This window comes from Primulina huaijiensis, chromosome 4 (assembly GCF_012295235.1).
Source record: "Primulina huaijiensis isolate GDHJ02 chromosome 4, ASM1229523v2, whole genome shotgun sequence".
Taxonomy (NCBI): domain Eukaryota; kingdom Viridiplantae; phylum Streptophyta; class Magnoliopsida; order Lamiales; family Gesneriaceae; genus Primulina; species Primulina huaijiensis.
The window spans coordinates 20,554,054-20,574,041 of NC_133309.1; the positions used below are offsets into that span (position 1 = coordinate 20,554,054).

General features: G+C 37.8%; 2 protein-coding genes across 3 annotated transcripts; both read left to right on the forward strand.

The window, feature by feature from the left end:
- The first annotated feature begins 1,311 nt into the window (after positions 1-1,311).
- On the forward strand, positions 1,312-3,320 carry LOC140975372 (extracellular ribonuclease LE-like). Its single transcript, XM_073439045.1, has 4 exons — positions 1,312-1,475; positions 1,588-1,743; positions 1,849-2,047; positions 2,966-3,320. Exons 1-4 carry the CDS (start codon positions 1,353-1,355, stop codon positions 3,187-3,189), a joined length of 702 nt encoding a protein of 233 aa, XP_073295146.1. The 5' UTR covers positions 1,312-1,352; the 3' UTR covers positions 3,190-3,320.
- Positions 3,321-11,564: 8,244 nt separating this feature from the next.
- LOC140975374 (uncharacterized) lies at positions 11,565-17,211 on the forward strand. 2 transcript variants are annotated; one of them, XM_073439046.1, is made up of 4 exons: positions 11,565-12,361; positions 12,682-13,530; positions 13,661-14,208; positions 14,278-17,211. In XM_073439046.1, the coding sequence occupies exons 1-4, from the start codon at positions 11,854-11,856 to the stop codon at positions 14,806-14,808; spliced, it is 2,436 nt and encodes an 811-aa protein (XP_073295147.1). In that variant the 5' UTR covers positions 11,565-11,853; the 3' UTR covers positions 14,809-17,211. The 2 variants fall into 2 exon arrangements, with proteins under 2 accessions (XP_073295147.1, XP_073295148.1); XM_073439047.1 differs by having other exon boundaries at positions 12,682-13,152.
- Positions 17,212-19,988: the final 2,777 nt, after the last annotated feature.

The following is a 19,988-nucleotide window of genomic DNA, read 5'->3' on the forward strand; positions in this document are numbered from 1 at the left end:
ATAATATTTTAATTTAAACACATAATAACAAAATCTCTCTTATGATTTAAATTTGGAATTCTAATAGTAGAAATTAAAAGAATATTTATTATATCAAATAAACAATTGTTTAAAAAATAAAAATATATATACACAAAATAAATAAAAAATGATGAAATTTTTATGATATAAATATACACTATTTTTTCAAAAATAAAATATATAAAAATGTAGATAATATTTATTAAATATATATTTTTTAAAAAATTAAAATTTTCAGGTCAACTCGGGTTGGCACGAACCCGACACGAACCCGATTCGGGTCAGATATCGGGTCCAGCCCAATCTGATCCGAACCTAAAAACCCTCATCTAAACTTGATTTTTTACGGGTACCATCTGATTGGGTTGACGGATCGAGTCTTATTTTGACACCACTCTCCAAAATCACGCTTTTTTAAGTACATTTTGACTTTGTAATAATTTGATTGGTAAATTGAGTGTTACATTTTACTTTTTTATTAGATATTATCATTTTCTTTTATGATGTCGATCATAAACTCTTAGCTTTTGGAAAGTTTTTTTTTTTAAGAGATTTTATGAATGTATAAAGTATCAACATCTTTTTGTTAATGGGACAGTCGAATTTGAATAAATATTTGCTAAATTTTTTGTTTATATGTTTTTTTTCTTTTCGATTTTAGTTATTTATATTATCGATTTTTTTTTGTCAATTTTAATCCTTCATCTACTCACATCAGTGATGCGTCAGTGTCATATCAACGCCACATTATAAAAGAACTAAAATTGAAAACAAAAAAAAAAAGACTAAAACTGTAATTTATTAACGTAGATGACCAAAATCTCAAAATCAAAAGACAAAAAAAAAAATCAATTTTCCCTTCCACGCTAAAGAAACGAGGATGCGTATGAAACCAAACAAACACTTGGGCAAAATTTAAAGACAAAAAACACATATGATTCACATCCTTTTCCCATCACATGAAAGACAAAAACAATAAGAAACCAATGGCCACAATTTATATCTTTCACACTAGACTAATTGACTTATCAGTAACATAGCTTTTATTAATTAATTTTATAAAACTTGCAACAACTTTTGATGGGAATTTCAAGAATATCCCCAAATTGTATGCTTAAAATTATCAAGTCTCACGTTGTCTCCATCAAAAGAGAGACGTCCCATATGTAACAAAAAACACCCAAATAATTGTCTCAATTTTCACACTTAGGCCGGCAACGTGACACATTGATTACGTTCCTACTACACAATCTCCCTTCTTTCACATTTTCCGACTACTCGATAAATACAGCAAATTCGACGAACGAAGCCCCATCATATACGCCACAAAAATGGCAAGAATCACGAGGGGAGGATTCAATGGTTCTTCCATCTTGATCAAGTTGTTGGTGTTGCAAAGTCTGAGTATGCTTTCTTTAGGACAAGATTTCGATTTCTTCTACTTTGTCCTACAGGCGAGTGATTTCGAGCCTCTATATATGCATCGTTTTTCGTGACATATTAGAATTTTTTTTCTTCCTTAGAAGGGACGTGATTATATTAACTTCGATGTCATGGTATGTGCAGTGGCCAGGATCATATTGCGACACGAAACAGAGTTGTTGCTACCCCACAACAGGGAAGCCGGACGCAGATTTCGGCATCCATGGGCTGTGGCCGAATTACAAAGATGGCTCGTATCCTTCGAACTGTGATCCCAACGATCCTTTCGATCAATCGAAGGTATATATACGTATACACGTTATGAAACACTTTTGAATTTTCATCATAAAATGTCAAAACAGATATCACTAACTGAGAATGGATTGAATCTGTGGGGGAATGCAGATATCAGATTTAATAAGCAGAATGCAGCAAAATTGGCCGACTTTGGCATGTCCTAGCGGCAGTGGCTCGACGTTTTGGGCACACGAGTGGGACAAGCATGGCACATGCTCCGAGTCCGTGCTGGACCAACATGGCTACTTCAAATCTGCTCTTAACCTCAAATCCAAACTTGATCTCCTCCAAATTCTTGAATCTGCTGGTAAATTTGTCCTCGCTTTGTTTGTTTGTTTGTTTTTTTTTTTTCCGATCTCGAGCCTAACATGAAATATAATAAAATGTAAAATTATTGTAATCCAGAAATTAAACCGCGACGTACCTAGTCTTGATCCTAAAGCATGTTTGGAAACAAAATAAAATTAGATTTGGATTTGAAAATTTCAACTTCGTTTTGTATGTTTGGTTCATTATTTTTGAAAAATATGTTCACAAATGGCATTTCTTGGTCGGAAAAATAAAGGGTTTTGAATTTGAAAATTTAAATTCAACCGTTATAATCATTTTTTAGTAATATAATATTTTGTATATCTATAATATTCTTTTAATTGAGTTATAGGATAATTTTTTTTAATCTAGGGTAGAAGTTTTGAAGTTAGTGTCAATAAAATTTTAATATATTTTGAGGAAACTATATGATTCATAAAATGAGAAACAAATTGTAATAATTTTAAAAGGTGAAAATAATACATGATATTTAAAAAAAGAGAAGATATCTTGTGAGACGGTCTCACAGATCTTATTCGTGAAACGGAACCCAACTTATATTTACAATAAAAAGTAATACTTTTGGTATAAAAAATTATATTTTTCATAGGTGATTTAAAATAGAAGAACTGTCTAACAAAATTGACTCACGAGACAGTCACACAACAACTTTTATGCTTTAAAAAACATTTCATCTTCCATTTTTACATTCCAATATTTAACAAATCCAACCAATCCAGAAAGGATTTCGAATAATTTAACGAAGTCACATCAAATTCTTCCGAATACTAATTTCATTTCAAAATCTCATCCCGCCAAAATGTACGAAACAATAGAAATATAAATTCCATCAAATCCCAGGATTCATGACTATCAAATATCACTCATAATTTTCCAAATTAATAATTTGTTTCAGGGATCAATCCAGATGGAGGAAAATATAGTTTGAGCAGCATAAAAAGTGCAGTTGAAAGAGCAATTGGATACAATCCTTGGATAGAATGCAATGTTGATGAATCTGGGAATAGCCAATTGTATCAGATATACTTTTGTATTGACACTTCTGGCTCAAATTTCATCCAATGCCCAGTGTTGCCACATGGGAAATGCGACTCTACCGTTGAGTTCCCATCATTTTAGGAACATTTGTCTTTCTCTTCATAAAAATATTAATTTGAATCAAAGAGAAATAATAATAATTTGTCGATACGATTCATATCTGACCGCTATTTACGATTTTGGTCATCTATATATAATACTGAATTTAATCTTGTCTGCTATTTTTTTTATACCTGTTTTAGTTATTTTTCAGACTTAACGTCGAGATAGAATCAACAGGCGTTGATCACTCACGTCAATATTTTGATGAAAATGACTGAAATTTGAAAAAAAATTAAAATTTGATAATATAAACGGTCAGATTCGTAAAGTAAAAAAACATACGGATCAAAGTTGCAAATTTCCATGTTTGGTCTTAAATCTCTTCTTTATATAATTATTTTAGTTGCCCAATCGACATCAGAATCTGGTCGCACTGTTCTGACTCGTAGGGCCAAGTCGGGCATGCCATGGCAGTAGATGGATGGATACCTATAATTAAAAATAGTCCATTATATGATTTCAAAAAATAAAAATTAAAAAATAGCCCATTAGATGATTTCTAAAGATAAAAAAATAAAAAAAATCATGCAATAAATTGGTTAATGATCCAATAAATATAATTAAATAAAATGAGACTAGCAAATTAGTGTTCATAATACCATGATATCACAAACTCATAGTTCAGAAACTAAGAGATGTATTTTACAGAAAATTGTTAAATTAGTTTCGCAGCAAGCATAGTGATGAAAGAAAACTTATGAACCCAAAAATGAGGATTCAAGACAGTTTGGAGAAACAATGCTTCAATTAAGATTAGATCAAAACCTTCAACCAGAAGAAATAAAATTCGTCAAAATAGATTTACGTCACATGGATGTAGAGCTTTAATAAAAAATATCCTTAGAATATGTCAAAAAAATGATCAAATAATATTACAATAAAGATCCCTTGGTATGATGGGACATAAACCAACTCCAAGAAAATCTTAAAATTATGGAAGACGATGAATATGAGTTTGTCATATGTAAGTATATCCCAATGAACATAGAAGATCAAAAAGATAAACAGATTATTATCAAATAATATTTAAATCTTGGTTTAATCAAAACAAGAATATCTTCATATAGCCGTCCATGTTTTCTGGTAAGAAATCATACTAAAATAAAAGGAACAAACACATATTAGTTATTAATTATTAAAGTTTTTTATACCCGGTAGAGAGCATTCAATCAGTTGTATACGCAATACCAAAATATTTTCTAAACTCGATTGTAAGTCAGGATTTTATTTATTTCGGATACATGAAGAAAGCGAGAAATTCACATATTTCTCCACACTACAAGATCACTATATTTAGAAAAATATTACCAATGAGATTGGATAATTCACCTCAGATATTTCAAAGAAAGATGGATAATCTATTTAAAGATTTTTTAAATTTATATTTTGGCTATTAAAAATCATCAATATAAACACAATATAAATTTAAAAAATCTTTAAATAGTATTCATTTAGATATTTTATCTAAAGTATATAAAAATGAAGGACTAGTCTTATCAAAAAAGAAGGCAGTCATCGTAACAAGAAAAATAAAGTTCTTGAAATATAAAATGATGAGTCGGAGATAATTCTGCAAGAACACGTTGTGAAAAATGTGCAAAATTTTTCATAAAAACTCAAAGATACTAAACAACTTCAAAGTTTTTTAGAATTAGTTAAATTTGTTGGAATGTTCATAAAAAATCTAATAAAACAAAAAAAGTTTAGTCCATTATTAAATAATTATGCAAGATTCCTATGGACAGAAGAACACACAAAAGGATTAAGTCAATTAAAAGAAATTTGCAAAAAACTATGAAAATGGTTATTCCTCAAGATGAAAATGATATGATACTATATACATATGTCGGTGATCGTTGGTGGGCACGGCTCTTATAAAGCTCACACCAGAAGGAGAACAACCTTGCAGCTATTGCAATGGACTATTATCATATGCAAAAGCTGTAAGATTGTATATCAACGAAAATAAATTTTATGCAGTAAAAAAGACTTTTGAAAATTGATCATTATTTTTACTTGCAAAGAAATTTACCTTAAAAGTTGATAATATACAGGTAAAAGCTTTCTTGAAAAATAGAATTGAATATATTGAGAATTCTAGATTGTGGAGATGGCAGGCTTTGTGTCAAAATTATATTTTTGATAATGTTATTATTAAATCTCATGAAAATAATCTTGCAGATTTCTTAACAAGATATGGACAATGCTCATGCTAATTCCATCACGAGATTGTTGAGACATTTGAGGGAACACCTTGAAATGCTTCAAAAAGATTTCAATAAGCTTGCCCTAAATGTAAAAGTTTCGGGTAGACTACAACAAGTTTGATAAGAGCACCGTCTCTGATCGAATAACATGTTGTTTACAGGCTTATACTAAGTTATAGTATATATTGCAAAAGTCGATCCTCCAGGCTCTTGAGAAGTCACTGGTTTCCCAAATGGATAGTTTTCGAGTACAAGGATCTATACCTGGAGCAGGGGATTCAATTATCCCTGGCACAATTGCTAATTCCGGATAATTTTTAGATAAGTTGGTCAAAATAAAAATTGAAGTTTCAGATTCTTATCTCGAACCTCAAGTCAACCTGAAACATCCACTACTCGTTTTTCTTTAAAATATACTAAAATTTTTTTTCCTTCCTACTACTTTCGGCCGAAATATACATAATTATGTTTTAAAGTACTTTTGCACCATTTAAAATAAACCAACCAACTATTATTTGAAAATCCAAAAGAAAGTAATTCAAAGTATAAAATAGTAAACGTCAACCAACCTAAACTAACATTATTTCAAAAATCAATTTAACTCTAACATCCTCTCAAAAGCATCATAAGTCATAAAAATCTTTAAGTAATCATAAATCATAAACTTGGTTTTATTTGCAGAAAATTAGTGACGATCCTCGGGTTGTGTGCACCTTCAGTCCAACTAGTTCAACCATCAAGACTTCCATCAATATCAATCTCAGGCCCCCTGCATCGATCACACCTAGTGAGTCTATTGACTCAGAAAACCTTAACCATGATAACAAGTAATACATACACATTCACAAGCAAAAGTGAAAATACTTTTAATAAAATAGTTTTTCATGAACATATACTTTAACATTTTCCTTTCAACATATCATATCATATTTATTTTCATCATATACGTATATGTTTCCCTTTTTATTAAATTCAGATCATCAATTGTGACTTTTATATTAACTGTAAGTCGATGAATCCATCTACGTATTACAACGGTACCGAGCGACGGGGACATCAACAAAAGCATCACCCGTCAACTGAGATTTGGCCTTACATATCATCATATCATCGTATTAGTTACAATCAATTTACCTCCTTCAACATTTCATATTTGCATCACTTATAAAAATTCATGCACATATAAATCATTTTTCTTTTAAACCAAGCATGCAACATGTCTTTTAGCATTAACGTTTCATCATAAAACTCCATAAACATTTACAATACAAATTTTAATATTCATTACAACATTCAGGGTACTACCAGGACGTCTAACATTTTTCAGATGTAAAATGATCGTTTTGCCCCTGAAACCCTAACTTTCCCAATTTATCCTCAGACCTTAAAACAACGACCCAAATATATCCAAACTTAACATATCCCCTTAAAATACACTCATAAATATTTCTTAGACGTAAACTTAAGCTCCTCGACTAATTTCTCAATTCGTATTTAAACTTAGACGTATTTCCTGATTTTAACTCGTATGGACTCGAAACTTAACCAAACTTTCTCAAATTTGAACCAAATCTTATTAACACCTAACTAGACCATATACAACTCAATTCAAGTCCATTAAACCATTGGAAATGCCTATAATTGCTACTGAATTTTCTGCCCTAGTTTGGTCAAACTCTAGCTCACCTCAACCTCAATTCCTTCGCACCTACACACTAACCGATTGGACCAGACCCTAACCAACCCTCCTAGGACCTAGACCGAGCCCCTTAAGACCTTCCTAGTCCAGCCCTCTAGAGCCATGCACGAGGACGTGCATGGTTCTCTCCCTTGTGCGCGGTGGTGCCCTAGCCATGCGCCCTTCCACTCCTAGCCTTTCCAGCCTTGCGTGGACCACCATGGCTTAAGGCTAGGACCCTCACGAGCCCAGCCCTTCGTCTGGAAGACACTTGCACAACCCCATTCCTAGTTTTCCCCAAAAAAATCGAACCCTTGCCCTATGATCCCAATTTTCGTTCCAGCTTGTTTCCCTTGCGTCCAGCCCTTACCTATGCATCTAGGGACCCTAAACGTGTGGAGAAACTTCCCTTCCCAAGGCCCTATGATGGCAGCCCCTTCATGCACCATTAACAAGAGTTTTAAATTATAAAAATACATGTTCTAAGCATAATATGGCATAAAAACGAAAATAAATACAAGGGCGACCTTCATTCAAACATGCTTCGAACATATAATATGGTGCGATAGATGAGAAAAAAGATATTAAAGCGTGTCTTTGCGTTTATTACGCACGGAAACGAGTTGAGATGAGAAGAATGTTGACGTAGGGAGGGACCTTGCTGATTTTCCCTTCACAAACCGTGATTCCTCCTTCAAATTTCTCGTGCGTGCATGTGTCTTGGGTGCTAGGAGTCCTTGTGTGTATTGTGTGCATGAGTTATGACGGTTTAGTGAGGGTTTGTTGGCTTTTATTTTTAATTAAAACACATGGTGCAAGCTTAGGCCCATTAACCTAGTATAATAGGCCCACTAGTTAATATTTAAAATATTTTGTTTAGAAAAAGTTGTGAAAATATTAGCCGAGTTCTCGAAAAGTTCATATTTTCATCAAAAATCGAATACTTGTTAAAAATATGACTCGGCGTATAAAAACACCTCATTCTCGAAAATTTCATTTAAAATAAACCACACATTAAACAATTAAAATAATTATTTAATAAAATATTTTCCCTCATATGGTCCCTGATCTCCGTTCCTCGATCGCGTCTCAAATAACCTTCGAAACACAGTTTTATGCATTCTAACAGGAAACCATATTTTAAACATGTAATCATGCACACCATAATTAATTCATACCATTAGAACCATTTAATTAGTCATTTTCTATTTTTCTTAGATTTGCATGCAGTTGGATTACATTATTGTATTTTGGACCTTACACAACCCTTCACCTTGGGGATTCAAGAGCGATAGATCAACCTTAGATCTCAATTGAGAAGAAAAAATCTAAGGTTGGTACTAACGAGCATATAGTTTCTCCATTTCATGTATATCAACATAAATGAGAGAAATTGAAAATAAGAATATGTATCAACTCAGCCACAATCTGAGTTGATATTGTAGAAAAGTATCCTAAGCTATGGATGAAACCAAATTCTTTTCCCCAAGGTGGTAAAAGCATTGTATGAATGTGAGGCTCTTGCCTCAGTTTATACTACATCACCCAGTTTCCTAGAAATCTCAGTACTACCAAAACAAATCTAGGAAATTGTTTATGAAACATGAGAAAATAATGATTATTTGCGAGATGAGATATTTTGGAGCTTTAAATTTTTAGTGCAGCACCAGAACCAGTTGGGAAAGGCTCGCATGAAGCCTTTCACTTCATCAAGTTGACAAGACAAGGCATGCACATTCAAAAGTTCATCAAAGATCCTCCGGAGAATGAAACATCTCATGTTTCATAATTAATTGAAGACGACATCTCCCCTAGACTTGCATGAAGATTATGAGTCTGTCTCTCCGACATGGACAAAATCAAGTTTCCATTTAAGTTTTATCAAAATTATGTAAATGGATTTTTCTGTTAAATACCATGACAGGAAAAATACAAGCTTTGCAGAAGAAATATTTGAAAAGAAAAGAAATATTTTGTGGAATAGCAAGCTAACGGGAAGTAAAGAAACTCGTCGTAAATTATGCAATACAGCTCACGTGGGAAGATGGTCAGAAAGAATACACCCAAAATACACAAACCAGGAAGAGTCAGAATTCGAGAAAGGTTTTTGGCCCAAATCTGACAGAAAATATAATGCGTAGACAAATCCAAGTGATGAAGGTCCACACAAGTCACGTTTCCTCGAGGACCATACAAAAGCAAAATATTCCCCAACACAGGTATAGAAGGCATGTGATTGAATCACTTCATTAGTGGAAGATGGACCACTCAACTACCAAAACATGACATGCCACTAACTAATGGCACACCAAGTAAAAGATGTTCTCGGCCACAAATGCAAAGCAATTCACAAGTTTGAAGTACGGATTTCAAAACCACCAAGGCTTCTATATATATTAGGATAGAAGGAAGATGAAGACATCATTCAACCTGTTCATTATTCTTTCAAAATAAAATTTACAATATTTTTCAGTTTATAAGTATCGTTTATCGTAGCTAAACAAGTTTCTCCTCATCTACAAGAGGTTACTATCTAATAATATGTTGTATGTTTGAATAAAAGAACTAATACTTAATGTCCTCTCACGTATTATTTTCAAAATTAAACATCTTTAGCATACAGTTTGTGTTAACTGTTATTAAAAGAATCTACGTCAGGAATCATCTGTTGCGACTGCGTAGTTAGACTGCGAGGAACAATCTATAAAACCTGGTGGATATAACCCGAAGACATTCTGGTCAAAGAGGTAAAATATTTAATTTATTTTACGTAAGCATGATGTGCTAATAAAAAAAGTAAAATAAAAGAATTTGGTATATAAGCTGAAAACCTTGCGAATATGTTTTTAGGCTACATGATGTTAAAGAACATGTTCGATATGTATAACAATGGCACGTACCAAAAGCTCGAGGATATTTTTGGAATTTTTAAATAATTAGGTAGCTCAAACAAACTTTTAATATACAAGAGAGTAAGTATAAAGTGGGTTTTAGGTTTAGGAAGTTACTGACAACTTGGCCTTGTCGAAATCTGCATGTTATTATATTTCTATGAAGTTGAAGGTTCAATCAACCCCATCTACATGACATCACCACTCGGGGTCAAGAATTTACTTGGATGTATCAATTTGATTTAGGTTTATGGATCTGATTTCTTATTTAAAAATTATTAAACGTATCTTAGATATATTTAATCGGGTTTCAAATGATATATATCTCGAACATATTTCAAACTTATCATAACTAATACTAAAAATGCTTAAGTTGATATCGAGTAAATCATAAAATCATAGAAATCAAATCAACCAAATTTCAACGAATCCTAGTTCACTAACCTAGATGCACGTCGCGATTATTCGAGCTTTCGATAATTTTTTATGGTATTTCTCGTATTATTAATATAATCTTTAAACATTTTCTAAGGCGTTTTATGTTGATATATAATTTTTCCTGAAAATAATACTATGTTTTTGATGCAGCTAAAATAAATGGGTCGCGTAGACTGCGGACGCGAGATCTGACTGGTTAGAAAACTGGTCCACTTGGCCAGTAAATGAGCTCACCTGGCTGGTAAACGGATCCACGTAGACAATATACAGTTAACTTGCAGGGCGTCACCAGCGTCACGAACACTCGTTAAGTGGGCGTCGGGAGGGTTCCCGACGTAGACACTCCGACTATCAAGTCAGTAAGCAGTTCCAAGAAAACTCAGAGAACTAAAGAACTTTTATAAAAATGAGAGCCTACCTTGAATTGTGTGGGAGTTCCCTATTTATAGATTATTAGGAGCCCTTAATGGGCTTGAGCTTTCGCAAGCACAATCCAATTTTTGGGCCTCGATAATGTTAAAACTAAACAAATAACTAATTGAATTAGGCTTATTAAATTGGGCTTATTATTATTATTAATCCAACAACTAATTAATCGAGTTGGATTAAATAATTATATTGAGCTTGTACCCATCACAGGCCCCCCACTCTCGAGCAGTTTCAGGTAAATGTAGGTGATCGAGAGTATAAATTATGTGCGGAAATCAATCGAGCAAAGATCGATACTTTAATGCAGGTTTTGGGGAATGATTTTATTTCCATTTTTGCATTTAAAGCGATTTTTATTTGAGATATATATATGTATATATTTATATATTTTTGGAATGATTTTATTTCCTTTGATTTGTTATGAAAAAAAAATCTCAACCACTATAAATATGAGTAGGCGTGAATTGAATCAAAAGAAGACAAAACAATTGCAAGAAGAATTGTGAGTGGACCGAATTTGCAGACATGAGTACGCATTGTCTTTTCTATCTATTTATTACTTTTGTATTGGATTTGACTTTTCATGCTTGCATTGTGGTTTTCACCTCATTGTATTGTGTCTTGGATTAAGACATTTCAAACGTGTCCCACTATATTTTAATAATTATCTCTCCATTCTTCCATATTTGAACGAAATGATATGGATTTCTCCTTTGTGCTTTTTTTTTTAATTTTTATTTCGTTGCTTGAGCTTTGAGCGATCTGTCCGGAGTGATGGTGGGGGCGTGGACGTGGGTGACCAGCACGGGCGGCGCCGAGGAAAAGTACGAGAAAGAGATCGGTGAGGGCGAAAGCAAAGGAGAATAATCCGGGCTCTCACCGTTACTAGCGAGCGGGGGGTGGTGGTGGAATTCAAGCGCTGGGACAGCATTAGGCGGCTTCTCTGGAACACGGTGGTGGAAATTCCAGCAGCCTCTGCACGCAGTGCATTCAAACGTGGATGGGTGTGAACCATGGCAAAGTTTCGTATCATCTGGAGCCTATAGCCGCTGCTATTGCTAGTGATGCTCACTTGGAAGTGAAGGTTTTGATAACAAAAATGGCAGACAAGCGGTTCTTTCCCCTGGAATCATCATTTCTTGTTCTTCTCCATGCATGCTTATTCACAGTAACACATGCCATGCTTCTCGAAACCGAATGCAACAAAGCTACAGATCCAGAGTTATGTCTCAACGTATTCGGGTCGGATCCAGCCACCCGCGCCGCCTCTTCCTTGGTCGGGCTGGCGCAGATCGGCATTGCTAGAGCCACGAGCCACGCCGAGCAAACCAGGGCAGGTATCAACACGCGATTGTTTTTCTCGACGGAGTCGAAAGAGAGGAACGTGTTGAGCCAATGCGTGCATAAGTACAACGGCGCATTGGCCACGTTGAATGTAGCGCCGTTTACCCTGAGAAGAAAACTGTACAGTGAACAAACTACTCTTGAGATTGACTCACTCCATGAGGGTATTGATTTCTACTCCACCATTACACATGACTAACTCGTAGAACTCAGCATGGATTTGTTCAGAAAATTTACAGAACGTAACGAGAAGATGCATGGTCTTTTGTTCCTGGATGTCATTCCTCTCTCCGTTGGTCTTGAAACTACTGGTGGTATCATGACTGCATTGGCTCCACGGAACATCACCATCCCCACCATCAAGGAACATGTCTTCTGGATGACTTTAAATTTTTCAATATAATTTGGATTGGCTCGACTGGGTATTTTTTGTAGGTATTGTTTTTGTTAAAAAAATTTTTTTTTTTTTTAAAAATATGTGCAGGTTGTGTTCCTCGAGGGAAGGAGTATTCCTTGCTAATGGCCAACTGTCGGAATAGCCAAACTTTAATCAGTAGCTCTAGCGAGAGCGATGATTATGATAGTGACTCATCAAAATCTGACGACGCCGACTTATCGGGTGGTTCAGGTTTCTTTAGCGACTCCAAGACTAGATCTGTAGGCTCTCGCGGATTCCCTAAGGGATCTACGCCGTTAGAGAATCCATTGTTGGGTGATGATCCTGAATGGAGTGATCCTTTAGGCGTTGACGATAAGGATGCTCTGTCTGGCCAAGATGTCGGTAGTTTGCGCGAAGTGCTTGGAATACCACCCGAGTGTGACATTAAGGTTCCGGGACCTCAAGATGACTGTCATACCCCGCCTCTGGGTTACTTCACCCTTTTCCTTGAATACTTTACTGGTGGACTTGTGTTTCCTCTGCAACCTCTATTAGTGGAGTTGGTTAAAAGCCTCGGTATGAGCTTTAGTCAATTGACTCCAAATGCCGTTATAGTTTATTCAGCATTTTGTCATAAGATGAAGGAGATTCACATGCCTTTGTCTGTAGAATTGTTTCACTCACTTTTCTCGGCGTGTAGAAGCAAACCGGATTCGCACGTTTACTTCCAACCTCGGGCCAAATGTAAATTTTTGTCCCGAATTCCGTCTCCTAAAAGTTCTTGGAAGTCTCACTTTTTCTATGTTAAAGACTGTGGGTGGGGAATACCCGTGGTCTGGAGTTCAGGACTTCGAGTGATTGCGATGAGAGAGACTCACCATGCACTTCAACTTCAATGTCGTAATTTAGGTCTTTTTGAAAAACTTTGTAATCCTAGAAATTTAATGACCGCTGGTATTTTATTTTATTTTATTTTTTTTGTACTCTGTGTTGGTTATTCCTTCATTCTCCATATTTTTTTGCTGTAGAATTCGCTGATTCTCTCTCTTTTATATAACATTTTCTGTCAACTGTATATGTGCAGGCGATAGATTTGATTTGGCAACGATCCGGGCTCGCAAGGCCACTGTGGGGAGGCGTTCCCCGCTTGCTGGGGAAGGTAGAGCGCCTGCGAATCGGGCTGTTCATGACTTTCGTGACCCTATCTGTAAGGGGATCCCACCGGCACGTTCTGAGCATGTCCGCGGGTCGGGTTCTAACTCACAAAAGAAAACTAACTATTCGCCATCAAGCAAAACTTTGGAGATTAGGCCTGCGAATGGGGGAGGAGGAGAGGCAAAAAAAAAACAAGCTCATGAAGGGGTGCAAAAGAAGATTGATGAGGAAGCACAAAAGAATCCTAAGAGGATCCGTGCGGACGATCAAGGAGCATCTTCCAAGACTTCCCGTTTTAAACATATCTTTGTCGATGGGGTGAACCATAGCAAGAAGGCTGACTCTTTCTGGGATTTCGATGATCCGGAGATTGGATGGAAGAAAGGACGGAGCATTGTCGGAGACTATGACATGGTCCATCTAGTGTCGCTGTCTACGGATTCATTTGCTCATTCCTTTGCCTGGAATTCGTGTCAGGTATTGTGCTTTTTATATTATAATCCTGCATGTTTCGTCCGCTTTAAAATTGTTTTATGATATTTGCAGGGTTTGTCGTTAGCTAGTGCTGTGCGAGTTCGGGAGGAAAGGCTGCGCAATTGTCAAGATAAGATGCATGAGGAGGTTGCTCGTTTGAAAGAAGAGAATTTTCGTCTTACTCAAGAGAAAGAAAAGATCAATGTGGAGCTTCTACAAGTACAGGAAAAGCTTGCGGACAAGTTAAAAGATTTTACAATCCTCGAAGAGAGGTATTCTACTGAGGTCAAGACTGGTGGTCAATTCCTTGACTCGGAGGTGGGCAATAATCTTTTGAAAAGGACTGAGGAGAAAGGCGCTCAGAATTTCAAAGCGTTCTCTGCATTTAGAGAGGAGGTACTCGACCGTGCCATGATCATTCATGACGAGGTAGTTCTGGATTGTCGAAACCAACTGAGGAAGAAACTTGTGCCTGAGGAGATAGTGATGATGATTGAGCCCAGTGTCCCGGAGGTGGGTGGAGGCTCCATGGTTGATGTCCCTTCGGACAATGCTGGAATGATTGAAGCCTTGGATCTCCGCCCTACTGAGGGGGAAGCATAGCGTTAAGTAGCATTTATTATTATTTTCGTTTGTTACTTATCGCAATGTTGTTTATTGTGTTTTCGCACGGATTGGATAGTCGCTTCATTTGAGCACTGAGGTTGCTCAATTTTCATATTTGATGACTTTATTTATAAATTTGCTTCATACAGTGCAATATGCGGTAGCTTTGTTGGTGATGACGTAATGCTTGTTTTCATGTTTACTTGGGAGGGGATCAATCTCCCAAGATTTTGTCTCAAGGGGAAGTCCTAAACCCCCATTAAGGGTGGTGAGGTATCCCGGGACTTGTTTCATCTTTTACCTTCTCCAGAGCCGTCATGTTAGCAATCCCACGAGGTTGGCCAAACCTCCTTTTTTTGGGGAGCCTTCGACGACTACATGGGTAGGTTACGATATAAGCATACGTATTCGGAGTATTTCACATGAAAAAAGTCCTTGCTAACATTGGAGAATAACTGATAATTTTATTGAATAATGTAATGATGGAGATACATGGGCAAAATGATGACACAAGAAACAACCAAACATAAACTATTATTTTCTTTTTCAACTATGTCCCTCTATGCATAAAACTTCTTCAGATTTGCTACATTCCACGGCCGAGGTAGTACTTTCCCATTTTGGTGTTGGAGGCGATAAGTTCCCATCTTGATTATCTCCACCACTTTATAGGGGCCCTCCCACTTTGGGTCAAGTTTTCCGACTGGGCGCAAGACATCAGCTTTTCCCATCACAAGTTCTCCTACTTTGAAGGATCTTGGATTTACTCGGTCATTGTAAACCTTAGCCATGCGTGCCCTGTACCTTTCTGCCCGGACGGATGTTTCCTCTCGCAATTCGTCGATCAAATCCAAGGAGGCCAGAAGGGCCTGATCGTTCTCAAGCTGCTTGTACTGTTTCACCCTCAATGAAGTTTCTCCTATCTCAGCGGGAGCTACAGCTTCAACACCGTAAGCTAGATTGAAAGGTGATTCCCCTGTCGATGTGCGCGGTGTAGTTCGGTACGCCCACAATGTGCTCGGCAATTCTTCCACCCAGTTTCCTTTAGCGTTGCCAAGACGGGTCTTCAGATGCTGCAAGATAGTTCGGTTAGTTACCTATGTTTGCCCATTGGCTTGTGGGTTGCCGACCGACGTAAATAGTTGTTTGATAGAGAGACCCTGACACCACTCCTTTAGTCTTGCTCCAGAGAACTGTGTACCGTTGTCCGAGATCAGTGCTCGAGGAATCCCAAATCTGCACACTATGTTTTTCCACAGAAAACCTATGACGTCTTTCTCCGAAATTTTCGCCAATGGCTCTGCCTCGACCCACTTCGTGAAATAATCTACGGCAACTATGAGAAATTTTCTCTGCCCCGTAGCTGGGGGGAAAGGTCCTACCAGGTCTATTCCCCACTGGGCAAAGGGTAGGGGGCTTCCAAGTGGTTGTAACAACGTCGCGGGTTGGTGATGGAGATTGGCGTGCTCTTGGCAAGATCGACACCGCTTAACCAATTCCATGGCATTTTTTCTCATGGTTGGCCAAAAGTAACCTTGTCGTAGGGTTTTGGCAGCCAATGCTTTCCCTCCCAAGTGGTTTCCACAGATTTCTTCGTGGATCTCACGAAGAACGTAGTCTACCTTGCTCGGAGTGAGACACTTCAAGAATGGCTGAGAGTAACCTCGTTTATAGAGCTTTCCATCTATAATCGTGAATCACGCAGCTCTTATCCTTAGCTTACGTGCAGCGACGGGATCTCGAGGGAGATCTTCACGCATTAAATAGTTAACAATCTCTTCTTTCCAGCTTGGTTCTTCTCCTTCTAAGCAAAAGATGTTGCAGTCGGCTTGCTCTGCCTCCTCCTTACTGATTGTCAGGAAAGTTATCGTTCTGTTGTCTATGTTAGTCCAGGAACTGGCTATCTTGGCCAGACGGTCTGCCACTTCATTTTTTGCCCTGGGCACTTGTTTTATCTCGTAGCTCTCCAGTAGAGCGAGTAATTCGTTAAACTCTGGTCACATATTGGTTCATTTTTTCCTCTTTGGCTTCGTAAGTTCCATTGAGTTGGTTAACGACTAGTTGGGAATCACTGTGCACCACCAGACTTCTTGCTCCTGCCGACAGAGCCAACTTAATTCCTACTACAAGTGCTTCATATTCGGCCTCATTATTTGACGCGGGGAATTGAAATTTAATGGAATACATCAATTTATCACCTTGAAGGCTTTCTAGCAATACCCCGGCTCCACTTCCCTGCGAAGTGGAGGATCCATCGACATGGACCACCCAAGTCGGGACAGAGCTTTCTTCCTCATTAGTGGTCATTTCAACAAGAAAATCTGCGAGAACTTGTGCTTTAATAGCTGGGCGAGGTTTAAACTCAAGTCCAAATTTGCTCAGCTCAACGGCCCACTTAACCATTCGGNTAGAAGTTCTTTCCATACAAGAGCTAAGGTGTTTACACCTTAGTTGGAGCCATCATCAACCTCAAGAGGTTGATAGGTATTTTTCTAAACACACTATGTATGACATTTTGTTGTTTTTGTATTTGCTACACATTAAATCAAGGTGGCCGAAAATTTCTTATGAAAAATAAAAATTTTAAACTTCCGTTCCGCTTCCGGTCACCGTAACCGATCCCCTTTCAGTTTATGCTCTCTTTCTTCATTCACCACGAGCACAGCGCTAACCGCTTCAGGTGAGACTGCTAAATAAAGCATCAATGCGTCCCCAAATCGAGGTTTTACTAGGAGTGGCGGTGTGGACAAATACTTCTTTAAGTCTTCGAATGCTTACTGACACTCTTCCGTCCACTTGAACCCCTTTCCTTGCCTTAGAACTTTGAAGAATGACAGGCCTTTGTCTACAGATCTAGAGATCTGCCGGTTCAAAGCAGTCATCCTTCCAGTTAATTCTTGTACTCCCTTCACACTCCGCGGGGGAGTCATGCTTAAGATTGTCTTTATATTTTCGGGGTTTGCCTCTATTCCTCTTTGTGAAACCATGAATCCAAGGAACTTTCCACCTCGTACACCAAAAGAACATTTTTCTGGATTTAGCTTCATGCGATACTTTCGTAATATTTCAAAGCATGAAAGCATTCTTCCAGGTCCTCCACATGCTTGATCGCTCGGACACTTTTTAAAAGCATGTCATCTATGTACACCTCCATATTCTTCCCAATCAAGGTTTCAAACATCTTGTTAACCAATCGCTGATATGTTGCTCCCGCGTTCTTGAGTCCGAATGGCATTACCTTATAGCAATAGATCCCTCGATCAATGATGAAACTAGCCTTTTCTTGTTCATCTGGGGCTAATCCTATCTGATTGTACCCTTGGTGGGCATCCAANAGTGGTGAAAGCCCCCTCGCTTACAACGTGATCCTTGGACGTCCAAGCCTCAATCTGTTTCGTGCCATTGCATCCACATACCACATGAAACTAAAATTCCCGACTCTAGAAGGGCCAGGAGAGGCGGTCGGAGATAGCAGACTCGCAAGAGAATGTCATGCGTCTATTTTGTTAAATGCAGGGGAGACTCGAAAAAGATAAGGACCTGACATAGATTCCTTGAAGGGAAAGAAACAAAAACTTGAACAAGTTTCAAATGAAAATGGAATACATCTCGTGGATGGAGAATCAAATGACAGAGAAATNACTACTTCGATATGTTTGAGAGCTTCTGTTGCGGTCATCATTTCTCTGTCATTTGATTCTCCATCCACGAGATGTATTCCATTTTCATTTGAAACTTGTTCAAGTTTTTGTTTCTTTCCCTTCAAGGAATCTATGTCAGGTCCTTATCTTTTTCGAGTCTCCCCTGCATTTAACAAAATAGACGCATGACATTCTCTTGCGAGTCTGCTATCTCCGACCGCCTCTCCTGGCCCTTCTAGAGTCGGGAATTTTAGTTTCATGTGGTATGTGGATGCAATGGCACGAAACAGATTGAGGCTTGGACGTCCAAGGATCACGTTGTAAGCGAGGGGGCTTTCACCACTAAGAATTTCACCATTTTCGTGCTCCGCCGCGGGTACGATCCCAAGGATATGGGTAGAGCAATTTACCCAATTTCTTCAACTATTTCTCTAGCAAAACCGACGAGGGGAGTATTCACTTGCGCTAATTGCGCATTACTCAGACCTAACTTTTGGAATGCCTCATGAAAAATGATATCTTCAGAGCTTCCTGAGTCCACCAATATTTTCTTTACCCAAAAATTAGAAATCGTGGCGGAAATGATTAAGACGTCATTGTGGTCCTCCCGAGAGGCTTCCAAGTCCTCTTCTCCAAAAAACAATTCATCATCTTTCATTGATATCTCGTTAATCGACTGAGTTACGGCTAAGCGTGAAGAATTTTGTTCATGTCTGGCGGCACGCACGAGATTTTTTCTTGCATTGTTTGAATCACCGCAGGCGGGCCCCCCGGTTATGACAGATATTATGCCTCCCGTGGGCATGTTCTCCTCCCTCTGCTCGGACTTTTTGCCCCTCTCGCCCCGCTCTCGCTACTGCTCGCTCGGGCGTTTGTCATCAGGACGTTTGTTGCCTCTCTGCTGATGGCGGAATTTATCCACATAGTCACCTAAATATCCTCGCTTGATCAAATTTTCTATCTCAGCCCGAAGGCTGAAACAATCTTCAGTGGAATGACCTTTATCTTTGTGGAAACGACAGTATTTGTCAGATTTTTGACGCTTAGGATTTTCTTTCATCGGGCGCGGTGGTTGTAATAAACCTTGTTCTGCTACTACCAGTATGTCGGACAAACATGCCTTTAAGGGAGTATACTGGAGTCTCGGACTTTGGGCTGTTCGTTTTTCCTCCCTCTTTGTCCCTACCGGTCCCTCTTCTTCCCTTCTTCTTTTCCCTAAGTATCGTGGTTCGATGGCCTCTTCAATGCGTATATGTTTTTCGGCTCTTTCTAACAATTCCTCCAGAGTGCTTGGGGGCTTTCCAGCTATAGATTCCTTGACTTTTCGATGGCGGAGGTTCTGCTGCATTATTCCGGCTAACAGGTCATGGTTAACATGAGGAACTTCATGTACAACTTGCGTGAATCGTTGTACATATTCTCTCAGGCTTTCTCTCTTCTTCCCTTCTTCTTTTCCCTAAGTCTGCCTTCGCATAAAACTTGTCGAGATGATCTTGCGGGTCGCCCATTCCCTCGTACTCTGGCAAGTTGGGTATT

Coding starts and splice junctions, on each gene's coding strand:
- LOC140975374 (XM_073439046.1), top strand. CDS start 11,854: ATGGGTGTGAACCATGGCAAAGTTTCGTATCATCTGGAGCCTATAGCC. Junction 12,362..12,681: donor GATTGACTCACTCCATGAGG/GTATTGATTTCT, acceptor AAATATGTGCAG/GTTGTGTTCCTCGAGGGAAG. Junction 14,209..14,277: donor TTGCCTGGAATTCGTGTCAG/GTATTGTGCTTT, acceptor TGATATTTGCAG/GGTTTGTCGTTAGCTAGTGC.
- LOC140975372 (XM_073439045.1), top strand. CDS start 1,353: ATGGCAAGAATCACGAGGGGAGGATTCAATGGTTCTTCCATCTTGATC. Junction 1,744..1,848: donor ATCCTTTCGATCAATCGAAG/GTATATATACGT, acceptor GGGGGAATGCAG/ATATCAGATTTAATAAGCAG. Junction 2,048..2,965: donor CCAAATTCTTGAATCTGCTG/GTAAATTTGTCC, acceptor AATTTGTTTCAG/GGATCAATCCAGATGGAGGA.